Raw genomic sequence first — 17,026 nt, forward strand, 5'->3', positions numbered from 1 at the left:
AACCCTTATTTGCACCCAAGTCCTGTATCCTTAACCAATATCTGTCCTGGCTGCCTGAAGATAGAGGGTTCTAATAGAAGTCTGAGCAAGACCACTGCTCTGGAGGTCTTGGAATGTTCCCCAGAGGAAGTGGTATTTGAGTTGGGGGTATTTGAGTAGGAGGAAGATGTTCTAGATGGATGGGTTTGCATAAAGAAGCCTCCAGAGGCAAAAGGGAAGAGGGATACTCCAAGGGCAGGGGGCTCAAAAGACTGAGGTCAGGCCACGCTGGAACTATGCCTATCAGCTATCAGAGTGGGCGGTGGCCTTTGAAGCTTTTCGAAGAAGACACAGATGTGATTCCTCCTGTGGCAGGACGATAACCCTGGGCCTGGTGTGAAGGGTAAGGGCAAAGGCAGATGTTCAGAGAAGCAATACTGGTCAGGACGCTATTGCACAAGTCTGCGGTGGAGGTGGGCGGGGAGAGTGGGGGAGCAAACAGTGAGCAGGGCAGGTCGGAGCCTTGACTCTGTACCAAACCAGAGCTCTGTCACAACCTCGCTTGCGGAATTATCAAACAGTTACTTGGTGTCTGATCCATGGGAATTATACCTTACCTGTGAACTACAAATTCATTACAGCTGATGGTTTTGAGCACCTCAAATACCTGAATAGCAAATACAGAAACCCAGGGAATCCAAAAATCGTTACTACAGTTTTATCTAAGCTTGTTCCAGAGACATCCCACATGAAATTACTTTATTGATTCTTTCTTATCCTTGTTTTCTGGGCTTCTGTGGTGTCTCAGAGAATACCTTTGGCAGGTATTGGACCTGCCAGTATATTAGATGCAGGTTCAGGCCCTGAGTCGGGACAAGCCCCTGGAAAAGGAAATGGCAATCCACTCCAGTATTCATGCCTGGGAAATCCCATGGACAGAGGAGTCCGATGGCCTACAGTTCATGCGGTTGCAAAAGGCCTGGACACGACTTAGTGGCTAAACAACAACCATCTATTTGTTTCGGTACCTTTCTTTGGTGTAGTCCTTGGGATACAACTGTATTCTTTGACATCTTTAAATTTCAATATTTGTTTTTCACTGGTTTGTTGGAACTTTAAATTTCCATAGATCCAAATGAAAAAGTAAAAATGTTTTAGATATTTCTTGGTATCAGAGCTTTGAGTTATTGGCCAATTAACTCTGGATTGGGTGGCCTATATCTGGGGGTTTCTCCCGAGGTGATTAAAGCCTGAACTGATGGTTATCAGGCTGAATTTACTATTAATAGTTCAACTTCACTTGTTACCTTGATCAGACTTTGAAAGTTCACACTTTTAATGCATGGTTTGTTTGTTTACAACTTAGAATGCCCCCTTCCTTCTTCTCAAATATCTTTCTATGCTTTCCTATTTTTATTAATCAGTGGTCCGATTTCCCTCTACCCTGCCTCATTGGTGGGGCTTTCTGGAGGAGATGAAGGGTCAGTTTCTCTCTGGTGGTCCTCTCCTCAGAAGGCCACTTTGTACACCCCATGATGTACATCACCACTCAGTAGAACTTTCTGCAAGGGTGGATACTTCCTGTATCAACCATGTCTAGCTGGGTAGTGTCAAATATAAAGTCAAATGCTGGTTAAAGAGGTAAAGATGGATTTTATTAAGCATTAGCTATCGAAATAGGGAAGAGAGCTAGCATAAACTGAACTCAACTTTGTTGAAACAAAATGCAATTTCTTTCTTTCTTTTTTTTTTTTTTAACTGCTTCAGGTCTTGGTTGTGACTCAGGGACATTAGCAGCAGCATGCGGGATCTAGAACCCTGACCAGGGATCGAACCTAGGCAGCCTGCATTCGGAGTTTGAGTCTTAGCCACTGGAACACCAGGGGAGTCCCTGAGAGGAGGGAGGCTGAGCAGGTGCACCAATTCTTAGATACCCTCACACTAGGAAGGAGAAAGAGTTCTTTCTTGCCGGGGAAGGAATGTGTATTCAGAGGGGCAGCGGCACAGCTGCTTGCTAGGTAACTATTAATCTCATCTCCTATTTTCTGTACCCTGATGCTTTGACACCTGGGCCTTTGCTGACCCTGGAGGGACCACCCCTCCCAGGAATAGCCAGTTCCTAGAGAGACAGTCAAAGACGTGGATGCTGGGAAAGATTGAGGGCAGGAGGAGAAGGGGGCGACAGAGGAGGAGACAGTTGGATGGCATCATCGACTTGATGGACATGAGTCTGAACAAGCTCCGAGAGACAGTGAAGGACAGGGAAGCCTGCCGTGCCGCAGTCCATGGGGTCGCAAAGAGTTGGCCACCACTGAGCAACTGAACAACAAGAAGAGAGTCTTGCCCACGAGTGTGCTTTTCAAACACAGAGCCCACACTCCAGCCTCCTCCTGTATCAGGCTCAAATTCAGGGCAGCTGGTACCCAGCGCCAGGTTCCAGACAAATGGGACAACCCCTTGGCCCCAGAGCCTGCGGAAATCACTCAAAACAGCCACTTCTAAGCCTGCTGACCCCGCCTCACCCATTCCTTCTGGGGAAACCATAACAAAGGCTTTGGCCCGCAGGTCCTCCCCCTCCTTCCATCTCATGACCCCCCTGCCCCCCACCCACGCCCCCTGTTTCTCCGGGTGATCCCCTGTGGCATCCATGCCCTCTCCTCTTGGGAACTATGAGTAATGCATTGTCTTTTCAGTGGCAATTGTTTCCAGTTCTGTCAGTCATATTATATTTCACATTTTCTTTCTTTTAAAAAGTATTTATTTATTTTTGGCTGTGCTGGGTCTTCACTGCTGTGCGTGGGCTGTTCCCCAGTTGCAGCGAGAGGGAGGCCACTCCTGAGTTGTGGTGCTCAGGCTTCCCACTGTGGTGGTCTCTCTTGCGGAGCACGGGCTCTCGGGCACTCACGCGTCAGTAGTTGCAGCCCCTGGACTCCAGAGCGCAGGCTCAGTAGTTGCGGGGCATGGGCTCAGCTGCTCTGCGGCATGTGGGAGCTTCCCGGATCAGGGATCAAACCCGTGTCTCCCGTGTTGGCAAGCGGATTCTTTACCACTGAGTCATCAGGGAAGCCCTGCACATTTTTTTGTTTTAACACAATGTATTTCAGAACGGGAACTCACGACTCAGTATCGGTTGGTAGAAAAGGGCCTAGGAGTTTTCTCTGAGCTTGAGTCACAGGGGCTGGAGAGTTTTTCTGTTGCTTTTCTGGCGCCACGGTTCCAGCAGCTCCGAAGATGTAGACCCACTGTGACAAATGGGCTGGGACCGGCTCTGTAGGATCCCCATCCTTGGGGACCTTGGAGGGGGCCTGGCCAGGGAAGGCTGTGAGCTCACTGCAGACCCAGAGGCCGCAGAGGAGGGTGCGGGAACTGCGAGGCTTTAGAATTTCTCTATCTTCTCCAGGGAGGTTTGGTCCGGGAGTAGCACCTCCACGGTGTAGCTGATGTGCTTGGGGTGGATCATGCTGTAGGTGTTGTCAAACCTCAGGACGTCTACATTGGCGGGACAGACATTCAGAGAGGACGCCCACCTGGGACCTCACCCTCCTGTCCAGGTACTAGACATGGGTGCCACTGCCACCCATGAGAGCCCGGAGCCAGGGCCCCCTATCTGGTGGGACCTGATGCACAGCAATGCACCCGCCCCCCACCCCCAGGTCCGGGAGGAGCCATTCCCTGCCAACACTCACAGACGCCGGCTTCCGTGCAGGTGAGGCTCCCATCCTCAGGCACCATGTGGGCATTGTAGCGCTGGCTGGCCAGCACCTCCGTCATCTCCCCGGCCCGCTGCCGCTCCCCCATCTTAGTCTTCAGGAAAACCCCGAAGCCGATGTCCCCTCCGTCTGACGCAAACTGCCACCTGCAGGGGACAGGGCCCCACTGACCGCCACCTGCCTGGGCTCCAGGCCCCTCCTGACCGTGCCCAGGTGTGTGTGTGTGTTGGGGGCGCCGTGCCCACCTGAGCACGCAGCCCGGGAACAGGATCTCGTTGTCCACCTGCAGGGAGGAGCCTCGGCCCACGGTCGCCTGGTGGTCGTACTGCACCCTCACGTGGTTGCGCAGGTAGTAATGCTGGGGCACGTCGCCCCCGTAGTTGATCTGTGGGCGAGGGTGGTGAGCGGGCACCGCACCACGGCCATCTCCCCTTCCTCCCCGTCCTCTGGGCATCGGACCTTGGTCAGGCACTTGGGGTTGCCGTCGGGGTCAGTCATGGTCCCCCCGAACTCCACGGGCAGCTGGTCAGGGCTAATCAATTTCAGTAGCTCTTGCTTCCAGTTGCCTGTGGGGACAAAAGTGGGGCTCTGTGGGGGGGGGGGTCAGGGGCTCAACAGAGGGCAGTGGGGCCAAGCCCAGGGCCGTCCTGTGCCATATGACAGCCTCCCCCTGCCTCCCACATGCTCTCAGTACCTCCAGGACAGAAGCCAAGAAGATCTGGGTCCAAAGTGTCTGTGTGACCAGTTCCTGCCCCTTCAGGCCTGGTACCCCCCACTATCCATCCAGGTGTTGGCCCATGAGGCATCTTTTTTTTTTTTTTTTTTTTTGGCCACGCCACGTAGTTTGTGGGATCTTAGTTCCCTGACCAGGGATCGAACCCGGGACCTTGGCAATAAAAGTGCTGAGTCTAACCACTGGACCACCATCTTTGCAGGGACTCAGATCAATGTCTCCTGGAGCGTGAGGCTGAGCACAGGCTGGCTCTACCCTGGGCTTGCCTTTCCCTTGGAGACTGAACTCAGCCTTCCAGTCAGTCCCTGCCCTCAGCTCCTGCAGCTCCAGCACTCTCAGAACTGGGGGGCAAAGTGGATCAGCCCTCCTCCCCCAACGCTGCTCTGAGAAGCCAAGGTCGGTCCACGAAGGAACGAGAGCATTATGGGAGCAAAGCAGGAGGGAGCAGAGGTGAACACCCAACATACCCTGGGGTGTGGACACAGAAACAACAGGGACTCCCCCGTGCATTCTCCTTTAAGGGAAAAGAACTCTTCATTTCTAGGCTATTATTTCATGGAAAAAAATTAAAGACGTGTACAATGATTCATCTATAAGCATCTTCACGCCTCACTCTTCCCTAATGGTGAAAAAAAAAAAAAATTACAAACAACCTAACTTTTGGACTTCACCAAAATAGTATAAAGTTTATCACACAGTATGTGAAAAAGGTAGGTTGTAAAACAGTATAACATGGTATGAACCCATTTTTTAAAATGAGTTTGTTTGAAAAGATAGTACATGTTAATAATAGTTCCTTGAGTGACAGGATTTACTCTTTCTTCCTTATATATTTCTATATTTTTCTAAATTTCCAAATTTTATCAGTTATGTAATTTGGAAAACCTGCGTCTTATTTTCCCCGTTTTATGGGGGGAAACTGAGGAATCTGAGACCCAGACAGAGCCAGTGACTCAGCCCACTTGCAGCTCACATGTGGTGCTAGTTGTAAAGAATCCGCCTGCCAATGCAGGAGATGGGGGTTCAATCCCTGGGTCGAGAAGATCCCCTGGAGAAGGAAATGGCACCCCACTCCCGTCTTCTTGCCTGGGGAATCCCATGGACAGAGGAGCCTGACAGGTTATAGAGCAGGTCACAAAGAGTCGGACACGGCTGAGCGGCTGAGCACACGTGTAATTTGAAACACCTGCCTCTTATTCTCCCCATTTTTACAGGGAAGCCTGAGGAACCGGAGACCCAGACAGAGCCGGTGACTCAGCCCACTTGCAGCTCATAACAGACAAAGTCACCGTCAAATTCACGTCCCTCAATCCAGAATTGGGGGTCCTCACATAGGCTGCCTCTGGGGGTCTCTCAGAGCCCCCCTGGCCCCTCAGCCCTCTGGCAGGTGGACACATTGGCCTCAACAGTTGCTGCCTAAGGGAGTGGGTCCCGCAGAGCAGCTGTGTCCCCGAGCCTGGTGCCCTCGCGTTCGGGAACCCTCAGGTCTGCGGAGGGGCCGCCCTCAGCTCAGGCTTTCAGCTGCAGAGGAGCTGCCCACTCACCTCCGAGGATCACCACCTTCCTGCGCGTCTCCTCAGTGATGTACGGCTTGATCAGGTTGAAGGCCACCGGGAAGAGCTTGGGGGCTGAGACAGGCACCGTTTCAGGGTTTCCTGGGGTCTCCTTTCCCTGCCTGTTGCCTCCATGTCCCCTGCATTGCCCCCCACCCCACTTATGCATATACGGAACTGGTTCACTCACCTTTCACAATAATTAAATTCTTCAAAATCTCAGGGTAGTTTGCCTCAAGTGCCGAGAAAAACTGTAGGGTCAAATTCAGGTCAACGCACAAGACGCAGGTGCCTAAATGCCGCCCCCCTAGGGCCCTGAGGCCTCTCCAGACGCCCCAAAACCCCCCAGGCAAGAGGAGCTCCCGCTGTCCAGTCTGTTGGGTCCCCATCACAGGCACGCCCCCGAGGCCACTAGCGCAAATTCTGGACAGATTCCCAGGGGATGACCCCACCTCCTGCAGACCAAAAAAATCCCCCTCAGTCATGTCTCTGGAAGGTTCCCCTCTATGTGGCTTTGGGAACAAAACACTTCCAGCATACTGCTGCTGCTGCTGCTAAGTCGCTTCAGTCGTGTCCGACTCTGTGCGACCCCATGGGATTTTCCAGGTAAGAGTACTGGAGTGGGGTGCCATTGTCTTCTCCGGCTTCCAGCATAAGAAACATTCAAAGTTGCAAGGCATGGCTTTTTTTTTTTTTCTTAAATTGGAGTGTAATTTACATACCGTAAATTTCACCCTTTCACAGTGTAGAGCTCAGCGGCTTCAGTGTATGCACCAAGCTGCGCAACCGTCAGCACTGTCTGGTTGCAGAATATTCTCACCACTCCGGAAGAAACCCCGTACCATTAGCAGTCACCCCTTCCCCACTCCCTGCAGCCCTGGCTGACTATCAGTGTGCTTTCTGTCTCTGATGGATTTACCTAATCTGGATATTTCATATCAAGGGAATATATGTGGCCTTTTGAGTCTGGTGTTCTCAATTTAGTACGTTTTCATAGTGGTTCTTTTTTTTTCTTTTTCAGACCTCGTTGCACAGCTTATGGGATTAGTTTCCCAACCAGGGATTGAACCTGCGCTCCTTGCACTGGAAGCATGGAATCTTAACCACTGGACTGCCGGGAAGTTGCTCGTGGTGGTTCTTGAAATGTTAAAATTTTTAGGTTCTCTGCTATCCTGGATTGAGCAGAAAGAAAAGGCAGGCTGGCTGCCTCGGGGGAGGCAGATCTTATCAGGGTCTCCCTTCCTTCCTCAGGACCCCCGAAGACGACTTGCTCCCAGCCCCCTCCCAGTTAAGAGAGGGGTGAGCGGGGAGGGAGTATAAAAGGGGAAGGGACACCCACGGGGACCCTGACCGGCCTGGGGACCAGGTCCTGTTGCTGTGACCTCCCGGACGGGCGGTGGTGATACTGGGGTGATGGCTGTGGCTTGGCACAGCCGTGAGACACTTCGGGTTTGAAAGGATCCCTGCAGGGTCTTCCCTGGTGATCCAGTGGGTCAGGAATCCACCTTCCACTGGAGGGGGCGTGGGTTGGATCCCTGGTCAGGGAACTAAGATCAAGCCTCAACGAGAGAGAATTCTGTGCGCCACAGGGAAGATCTGGCAGCCAAAATCAGTAAATACATACATATTTAAAAAGAAAGAAAAGGAGCCGCAAACCTGTGGGTGGAGTTGGAGAACCTCCCCACACACAGCCCACACCAGCAAGCGAGGGGACACCAGGCCCCCTGGGTGGGGCGCCCTCACCTCCTGGACAAGTTCCACTCCTGGCTTCCACAGATGCCTCAGGCTCAGCCCCTCAAAATCAAAAACAGTCGAGATTTTCTCCACTTTCTTCCCCAACTGCAAGGGAATGCTGAGAGGTGAGACCCCAGGAGGGCCTGGGCCCCCCGCAGCCCACAGGAGGTAGGGCTGGGCCCGGCTTATCCTGGTTCCACCTGGCGTGGAGGTTTCATGCCAGGAAGCCAGGTGCAGGGAGACAGGGCCGTCCCGACGGGCACCCTCCCCTCCTCTGCCCCTGGGAAGGCAGGTCACCCGAACCGTGTCCACTCGGAGGTGCTGGGAGGAGCCGAGGAGCTCCGGGAGGCAGGTGCCCCGTGCTGGGGGCTGCCTTGGAGGGGGCCAGATTTCGGCGGCCCAGGGGGCTGGGAGGGGCCCTGGGACCCCCACCTCCTGGCTCTGCTGCTCGCAGTCTCGCAGGAGCAGCTCCAGGCTCCAGAAGTTGAATCTGAGCATCTCTTGTTTGGAGACGGAGAAGAGGAGGCCCTTGAGATCCAGGCCTCTGATGATGTGGTACCAGACGGGGCTGCCCTCCCTGTCGTGCCCGCAGAAGCCACTGGGCTCGTACAGCCTGACCACCTGGATGGATGCACGAGAGGGCAGGGCTGGGCGCTGGGAGCGGGTTTGGCGGAGAGCTGGGCGCTGGGGCGGGCAGGTCGCCGGGGGCTCACCTCTGAGGGCTGCCACGTGAGGATGTTGTCCAGATCTTGTTGCTTCCGGAACTTCACATGCTAGAGACACGGGGGGCAGGGGTCGCGCAGCTAAAGACCCCCCTGAGCAGAAGGGTCTGCGGGGACCCAGGGACGCCAGACCAGGCCCCGCTGCCCGCAACCCCTGAGGGCCTGCCAGGGCATTCCGGGCTCCACGGACCCAGAACTGAGGGTGGGGACGTGAGGGGGTCGGAGGAGACGGGGTCTGACAGATGAGGATGGAAAGACTCCGAAAGGACCTCGTGAAGCCTGCATCCATAGCTGCCTCTCCCTGAGTCGTCCCTCCTGGTCCCCGGCTCCAGTCCCCACATGGCTTCCCAGGGAGTCCCACAAGCAGGGTCAGACCAACCCCAACTCCAATCCCAGCTCCCAGTCACCCTTAGTCAAAAGCTTGGACCCCTGAGGTGGCCTGCTGGGTCCCCGGGGATGGGCCTGGGCCACCCACTCAGCAGCATCTCTCCCCTTTCTCTCTAAGGCATGACCTCCTGGGCGCCTGGGTTACTCCAGCTCCCCCGCACCTCAGGGCCTTTGCACGGCCCTGCCCTCTGTCTCCAGTCGTCACACGGCTGCCTCCTTTTGGGCATTCGTGCCGGAGCCAACACATCACCCTCAGCAAGGAAGGCCTTCCTGCCCTCCCTCGCTTCCTTCTGCCTCACTGTCTTGGTGGCAACTTCCACTCTCAGGAACTGACTTGTCTATTTATTTATCTGGTTTCTTTTCTCTCTCTTTCCGCCACTGCACTCTCCCCAGTGCGAGAACCAGCGAGGCTCACTTTTGAGGTGCAGTAGATGGTCATTGCAAGAAAGGAAGGAGGGAAGGAAAGAGGAAAAGAAGGAAGGAAGAAGGATGGAAAGAAGGAAAGACCGGGAACTCCTGGCAGTCCAGTGGTCAGGACTCTGGGCTTTCGTGGCTGAAGGCCCGCATTCAGTCCCTGGCCCACGAGCTGAGATGCCGCAAGGGGCAGGAAACGGGGCCGGCAGGGGTTGCCCTCACCTTCCGCAGCATGTCCTCTGATTTCTTCAGGTCAAAGCTCCGAGCTGCAAGGAGGAGATAGGGTGGTGGTTGTGGACTCCTGGCGGCAGTGAGTCCTAGCTTGGGCCCCTTGGTGGGTTACTGGCCTCTGGGTTACTGTCCACTCAGAGGTGCTGGGAGGAGTCCAGGGGCTCAGGGAAGAATGCTTTGGACGCCCAGTGCTTGGGGGCTGCCTTGGAAGGGTCAGGCCGTGGCTACCCAGGGGGCTGGGAGGGCTCCCCGGCCCCCTTACCTCTTGCCTCCCTGATTCCCTGGGCGGATGGCAGTGGGTGTGCCTCTGGGTGGGCCTTGGTGGTGGCAGGTAGAGAAAGAAGGCACTACCCACGAGGAAGCCAGGAAGACAAGGTGCCCAGAGAAACAGCAGATGGAGTCCCTGCCACACCCAAGGCCACTGCCAGGGCCCTGGGGACCCTGTTGCGCCCAGGGTTCTTTTCCTAATGCTCCAAAGGCATGAAGAGATCAGACCCTCCAAATCTGGTGGAATCACAGAGCCGGGAATTATGTAAATCAAGAGTCTCTTCCACTCTCAAATATCACTAAGGATGCCAATGAAGTTTTGTTTATTTAGGTTATATCTGTTAATACTTACTTGATTAGAAATTAAAATTGTACACAGAAGCTGTGTACACAGATAATACATATTTGTGGTTGCTTCCAATGCCTGTGATTTGGGGCAACTTGTGACACAAGAGAGACCTCATATGCCCTTGACCTTCATCCCATGTTGCCGTCCATGCTCACCTCGGAGCCAGCGGAGCAGGAAGTAGTCGTCGGTGCTGGGCAGGACGGCCAGGACATCCTGCACGTTCTCCCGGAACTGAGGGCAGAGCAGGGAGAGAGCCGGGTGGGCAGGGCTCCGCAGTGCCCCATGGCCGCAGGGGACAGGCCAGTCCCACAGGCCTGCAGACCCCGCCTGCCCGCGGGAAACAGGCTGCCTGAGCAGAGGGGGCCCACCTGTGCTGGGGGAGCCGAGGCCTGGGCCAAGTCACAACAGTTCCCTTCCTCCCTTTGGGAAATGGCATAATAGTGATGAACCAGTTGCCCAAAGAGAGAATGAGATGTAGATTTTTTTTTTCTTTTCCTTTTTTATTTTGGCTGCACCATGTGCCTCGTGGGATCATAGTTCCCAACCAGGGATTGAACCCAGGCCCTCAGTAGTGAAACTGCAGAGTCTCAACCTCTGGACCTGCCTGGGAATTCCCTGAAATGTGGAATAAATGAGATTAATAGGGCTGACACTTCCCTTACATCAATGGGGGCAGGGTAGGTCCTCTTAAGGGCCCAGCTCTCCATCCTCAGGGAACCCCCAGGTCAATTCAGGTGGGAGGGTAAGTGACATGGGATCTAGGCTCAGAGAGGTAGAGCACTTTTCCCAGAGTCACACAGCAAGAGGCAAATCATGGGTTTGATCAAGACCCCATCATCCAGGCCTGAATGAGGGGTGACTCCACCCAGCCTGAGAAGACCCTCTGCAGACAGGCCCCAGGAGGTGATGGGGCAGTTTAGCTGGGCCCCAGCCCTCTCCAGGGGCTGAGGGCTTCGGGCGCCACTTCTGTGTGAATGTCACTGACTCTGAGACATAACCAGCTCTCGGGACTCATGGACCTGGACCAGGACTCAGCAGTCCCAGTGCCGTCTGGCCTGGGTCATTCTCCTCTTCCTGCGTTTCAGTCTCCTTTGACTCCAAGTAGGAGGGTCAAAGAACTAGCTCTGGGCCCCCCAGCCCCAAATGAGCTGATAACCTCTGTCCTCAGAAACACAAGGAAGGGATTTCCCTCATGGTCCAGTGGGTAAGACTGCAAGCTCCCAGCGCAGGGGACCTGGGCTTGATCCCTGGTCAAAGAAGGAGATCTCAAATGCTGCAACAAAGACCGAGCATGCCACAGCTAAGAACCGATGCAGCCAAATAAACGGAGAATTTTTTTTTAACACATATTTAAAGAAAGAAAGAAGCACAAGGGAGTGTTTGGCCCTGAGCTAATCACTTGATTCATCCTGAGGCTATACCGCTAGTACACCCGTTCCCCTGCCAAGGGAGGAATCTGAGGCTCACATGACCTGCTCTGCCAAGATCTGGACCTCATTCTGTTTGTTTGTTTTGGCTGAGTCACGGGGCTTGTGGGATCTTCGTTCCCGGACTAGGGATCTAACCCTGGCCCTTGGCGGTGAAAGCAACGAGTCCCAGCCTCGGGACAGCCAGAGAGGCCCCTGGACCTAATCCTCGACCCCAGTTGTCTAGTAACAGGACTTATTCTCCCAGCCTAGCTGGAATCTGCCCTCTTTCAGATGTAGAATTCTTCGAAGGCAGGATTCAGGGCCTCCCTCCATGCTACTGAGGTGAGCGACTGTGCCTGGAGCCCTCACTTGCCGTTTTCAGGCACGAGAGAAAGACCCCAACGAGCTAGAAAGAACGCGTGCCTGCTCCTGAGTCCCCCAGGTCATATCTAAGGCTGGGACCTGCCACCCCTGCAGCGCTCACCTGTGGGGCCCAATAGGGTGGCCACTAATATCTGAGACGTGGCCAGTCTAAATCGAGATCTGCCGTGAGTATGAGATACACACAGGATTCCGAAGACTTAGTACCAAAAAAATCTCAGCAATCCTTTTATATTGATTACAGGTTGTTGCAATTGATTACATATCACTGTTGCAACGGTAACAACTTGGCTTTATTGGGTTAAATATATTCTAGGGAATTCCCCGGCAGTCCAGTGGTTGGGACACGGCTTTCACTGCCGAGGCCCAGGGCCAGTTCCTGGTCCAGCAACTAAGATCCTACAATCCGGCCAAAAGTAAATGAGCAAAATATATTATCAAAATTGATCTCACTTGTTTCTTTTCCCTTTTTTAATGTGGCTGCTAGAAGTGACATAGGCAGCCTGCATTTGCGGTTCGTGTTATGTCTCTATTGGACAGCGTTAGTGCAGACGCTGGTCTCCAAGACCCTCAGAGTTGGGAAGAGACCTGGGGCTACAGAGCTCAGAGGGACCTCCGGGGCCCCTGGGGCATTAGGAGAAACTGAGGCCCGTGTAGGACCCTCCCCTCCCCCACCCCCTGCCACACTCACCTGGGCCAGTGCCCTCTCCTGCGAGGGGCTCAGGTCACCCACTTGCCCACTCATGCTGCCCACAGCGGTGTGGGGTCCGGCTCCCTGGTCCTGCGCGCAGGCCCCACTGTGTGTCTCCCTGCAGGCCCTCCTGTCTTCTGCTGAGCTGGTAGCTACGCCCATGCCTACCCCTGTCCAGAAGCCCCACCCCTTCCTGCCAGGCCTGTCCTCTCTTCCTGGCCGAGGTCATTCCTTGCCAGGTGCCTAGGGCACTGACCCTTGACCTGACTGGCCTGGACTCACATCCTCCTCTGTGAAACAAGGGCAGGGAAGCTTGCCCCACAGCATGTTGAAAGGTGACGCCGCCTGTCGTTACACACACAGGGGCTGCTCTCCACCCTGCCTCCCGGCGCCTCCCCCCCCCCCCCCCCCCGCCCCCGGCTCCTGTGTTCCCAGCAGGAGCCTCCTTGAGCCAGGAAGGCCACCACTCACCCCCGACAGAGGCCTGGAACCTCACTGTGTGTCCCAGACTCCAGTGGCCGTCCCATGTGTCTGGAGCAACTGCCCATGACTCATCACAGCCTTGAGGGCACGAGGCTTCAGGGGTGAGGAGAGAACTCCCCAGGCCCAGATCCAGCAGGTGGGTGTGTCACCTGGAGCTGGGTCACACCTGGCCTCCAGTGAGTGGTGACAGGAGCTCCTGGCTAGTCAGCTGCCCCAGCTGCGGACAAGAAGAAAGCCAGAGCCCAAAACCAGGACACGGGGGGCTCGTGTGCGCATGGGACCTGCACACAGTAGGTACTTGTCTGAGAGAAGCACTCCCACAGTGTACCCAGTAGGTGCTCAATAAGAGCTTGCCAAAGAAGTGATGGCGAGGGAAGCTGGAAGGGGCCGCCTCTCCCTTTTCGGTTCTGATACGGGTCTCTGGTGCCTCAGCTTGCCCCCTGACTGGGCCCCACCCCAGGGTCACGTGAGTTCTCTGCCAATGAAACCACCCCTGCGTGTGCCTTGGCTAAGGCGTTACCCTCGGCAGGGATAAGGGACCAGGTCAGTTAGGACAGGTGTGAAGTCGGCCTTCAAGGGCGAAATAGCTCCCTCTCTTCCCGCTGCCCTATTCTCGCTCCCTCTTTTTCACCTTCTCCCTCCCTCCTTTCTTCTTTCTTCTCTTCCTTCCCATTTTTCTCTCTATTTTCCTTTTTCTCGACCGTGCAGCCTGCAGGATCTTAAGTCCCCCTGAGATTTGCACCCACGCCCCTGCCATGGAAGCGTGGAATCCTAACCACTGGGCCCTTTCCTCTGTCTTTCAACATTTCTTAAGAGCTGACTGTGCCAGGCCACCGGAGGCTGACTGTGTCCATAAGACCCAGGCCCTGGCCTGGAGGGGCCTCGCAGACAGGCAGACCCATGGCTCTGACCCTGGGCTAGCCGAGCCGCAATGTGCAGCCTGGAGGCCCCGAACCTGCCTGGGGGCTGGGTTGTCAGAGAAGGGTGCCCAGAGAGAGAAGGCAGAGCGTGCTTTGAAAACAGTGTGAGGCCTGCAAAGGGAAGGGGGCTTTACACCATAGGAACAGCATGTGCGAAGCCCCAGAGGCATGCGGCTGCCTGGTTTCTCGTGAAGGGGACGCAGGGACCATGGTGGGGGAGGGGCTTGGAGCAGAGGACGGCCTCTGGCTACAGGCGGAGGGTGGCTCTTAGGGGCGAGCCTGAGGGAGGGACGAAAGAGGGGCCCAGGTGAGGGGCAGAGTGCTGACCCGGGGGAGTGTGTTACTGTCCCGGGGCTGCCTTAACAAAGTCCCAACAGACTGGGCGGCTTCAAACAACAGGAGTTTATTCTTTCACAGATCTGGAGGCTAGAAGTCTGAAATCGAGGTGCCACGTTCCCTCTGAAACTCCGGGAGAATCCTTCATTGCCTCTCAGCTTCCGGAGGTGGCCGTCACCCTTGGCGTTCCTAGGTTGGTAGCTGCAGCACGCCAACCTCTGCCCGTCTTCGCGTGGCGCGGTCCCTGGGCGTCCATGTGTGTTCACATGACACTTCCACGTCTCATCAGGACACCAGCTGTATCGGATTAGGGTCCACACCGAGGACCTCGTCTTTGCTTGATTACATGTACAAAGACCCTGTTTCCAAATGCCAGTCATAGGGACCTGAGAGGTAGGACTTCAGGTATGTCTTTTCAGGGGATACAGTTCAACCCGTAACAGAGAGAACAAGTAGTCTCACTGAATGTCCCCCTGGGGGCAGCCTTGATCCCTCCCTGGCTTTCACAGGTCCGGCCCACAGAGGCCTGGTCGCCCGGCGCTGGCCAGGAACAGAGAACCCGCCAAGACTAAACTTGGTACCATGGCGCCCTCTGCTGTCCAGGTGTAGCAAGGGCAGTCCGGTTCCTGAAGGCGACCCCCTCGCAGGGCCGCTTGGAGACCTCCTACTTTTTCAGCCCTGGAAGAGCCCTCAGTCCTGAGGCTGAGGTGGCCAACTGGAATGGCGCTGAAGGTCTAGGGGCTGCGAGCACCAGCTTGGCAGCTGACTGACCTGGGTTTGCGTCCTGCCTCTATGGTTGGCTGACTGGGTGACCCTGGGCTGACGGCTCTGCTTCTCTGTGTCTCCATCACCTTCTCAGAGCAGCAAAGGGTACTGAGCGTGTTCCCACATGGCACAGTGCTGGGCACAGGGTGGTTGCTCAGTATCTGGCAATTCCTCATTATCAAAATGTTAATTATGTTAATATGTGAGTTAATAACTATACTGATTTCAAAACAAACCAGGCAGATGATAAATGCTGATAAAGTACTTTATGTTATTAGCATCTACTAACGGCCAGATTTGTTCTCCTTGGATCCCCTAAAGGGCCTAAAAGTGCCAATATTCATAATAATAAATAATGAAATAATATATCAGATTATTATTGGCATTTCTAGGCCCTTAGGGTTCCAGGGAAATAGAATTACGGGGTTCCACGAGCCAGCAAGTTATAACACTGCACTAAGTCACATCTCTCTCTGATTAATAAAAGGAGGGAAAATTCTCTAATAAGTGTGGAGTCAGTTACAGCATTTCCTGCAAATACACCTAGCTATTGTCAGTTTTATTTATTTCCGCTTATATCTCTCCTTATGAATAAAATAAAGACTCCGAGAGTGTGCAAATCTCTTGCTACAAGGAACACTATGAGGATGCAGGCAGTAGCCCCAGGTGGTTGGTGGGGTCAAACCGGCCCTAAGCTGACCAGAAGTCCTGGTTGCCCAGGACTGAGGTGTTTCCTGCAGTGTGGGAACTTTCAGGGCTCAAACCAGGTCGACCCCCGGAAACTGAAACAGTCGGTCACCCTCTTTCCTTCCTACCCTGCTTGGACCAGAAGCTCACTCCAGCAGGAAGACTGATTCAAGCCCAGGGAGGCTGAGTGATTGATCGGGCTGACTTCTCTGGCTTCGAATTCTGATCCTGGCACTATGTAGCTGTGTGACCTTGGGTAGGTCACTTAACCTTTCTGAACTTTGGTCTCTGAAGCTAGGATGCTGTAAATATTCGGATAAGATATATAAGCACTTGGTTTGGAGCCTGGCACAAACAGGTCTCCAAGAGTCTCCCGGCTGCCATTTCTGCCTTCCACATCTGGCGGCTGTCTCCTGGTTAGAGACGTAAGGAAAGGCCTTTGTCCCCTTGGGGAGGCTGAGGGAGGCAGGTGGTTGGAGCTGACAGATCCCCACCCTGATTGCTCATTCTTGACGTGCATGGCTGCTCTCTGGACGTGAGCTCCAGCAGGGCCTGGGCCATCTTGCTGACTGCTGTCTGCTCAGGACCAGCTCAAGGCTGGGGTGCACAACCGACAGCTAATAAATACCTTTTTTTTTTGATAATTAAACTGAACCCTAGGATGGGAGGGGGAAATCCAGGACTGAGGGAGTTCTGGAGCCCAAGCAGAGGATGAGGCAGCCTCAAGAGGTCAGTGGGGGAGAGGGAGCCGGCAGGGACAGGGTGAACAGATACTGGCTGTGAAAAGGGTTTGGGGTCCTGGGGAGATGGTTTAGTACAGGGTCTGATTCATCCTGCAACGTAAATCTCAAGCAATTCCCTTCTGTTCTCAGAATGTGAGTCTCATATGCGTATATGGGATGGCGACTGCGCCTATCTCAAAGGGTTACTGTGAGGACTAATGAGATTGTGCCAGGAACCCTTAGCCTGGATCCAGGGCCTGCTAAGTGCTCCCCACCTCCCTGTCACTCTCATGCATACACACACACACGCCCCCACACGATCTTCTAGGTCTTGGGACCTCCCGGGAGTCCTTCAACCACAAAGGGCTTCAGCATGTGACAGACACACACCAACCCCTGTCCCACCCCTGGGCTCTGAACCCCTGGGCTCTGAACCCCTGGGCTCTGTCCACAGGTGCCCACTGTGCTGCCTTGGGCTCCCCCAATCCCCACCAGTCACACCCCCTACACGCAAACACACCAGGGCCGCGCCAGTCAGCACCACTGAGGCTGA

General features: G+C 54.7%; 1 protein-coding gene across 2 annotated transcripts; it reads right to left on the reverse strand.

Moving 5' to 3' along the window:
• Positions 1–2,714: 2,714 nt before the first annotated feature.
• On the reverse strand, positions 2,715–12,851 carry LOC138422226 (putative SEC14-like protein 6). Of its 2 annotated transcripts, none has more exons than XM_069556875.1 (12): positions 12,561–12,851; positions 10,235–10,310; positions 9,455–9,498; positions 8,423–8,482; positions 8,142–8,330; positions 7,719–7,814; positions 6,166–6,226; positions 5,967–6,050; positions 4,149–4,255; positions 3,935–4,074; positions 3,666–3,835; positions 2,715–3,468 (listed from the first exon to the last, which is right to left on the reverse strand). In XM_069556875.1, the coding sequence occupies exons 1-12, from the start codon at positions 12,720–12,722 to the stop codon at positions 3,356–3,358; spliced, it is 1,302 nt and encodes a 433-aa protein (XP_069412976.1). In that variant the 5' UTR covers positions 12,723–12,851; the 3' UTR covers positions 2,715–3,355. The 2 variants fall into 2 exon arrangements, with proteins under 2 accessions (XP_069412976.1, XP_069412977.1); XM_069556876.1 differs by having other exon boundaries at positions 7,719–7,769; positions 12,561–12,754.
• Between the last annotated feature and the right edge of the window lie 4,175 nt (positions 12,852–17,026).

Source organism: Ovis canadensis, chromosome 17 (assembly GCF_042477335.2).
Source record: "Ovis canadensis isolate MfBH-ARS-UI-01 breed Bighorn chromosome 17, ARS-UI_OviCan_v2, whole genome shotgun sequence".
In the NCBI taxonomy this organism is placed as follows: Eukaryota; Metazoa; Chordata; class Mammalia; order Artiodactyla; family Bovidae; genus Ovis; species Ovis canadensis.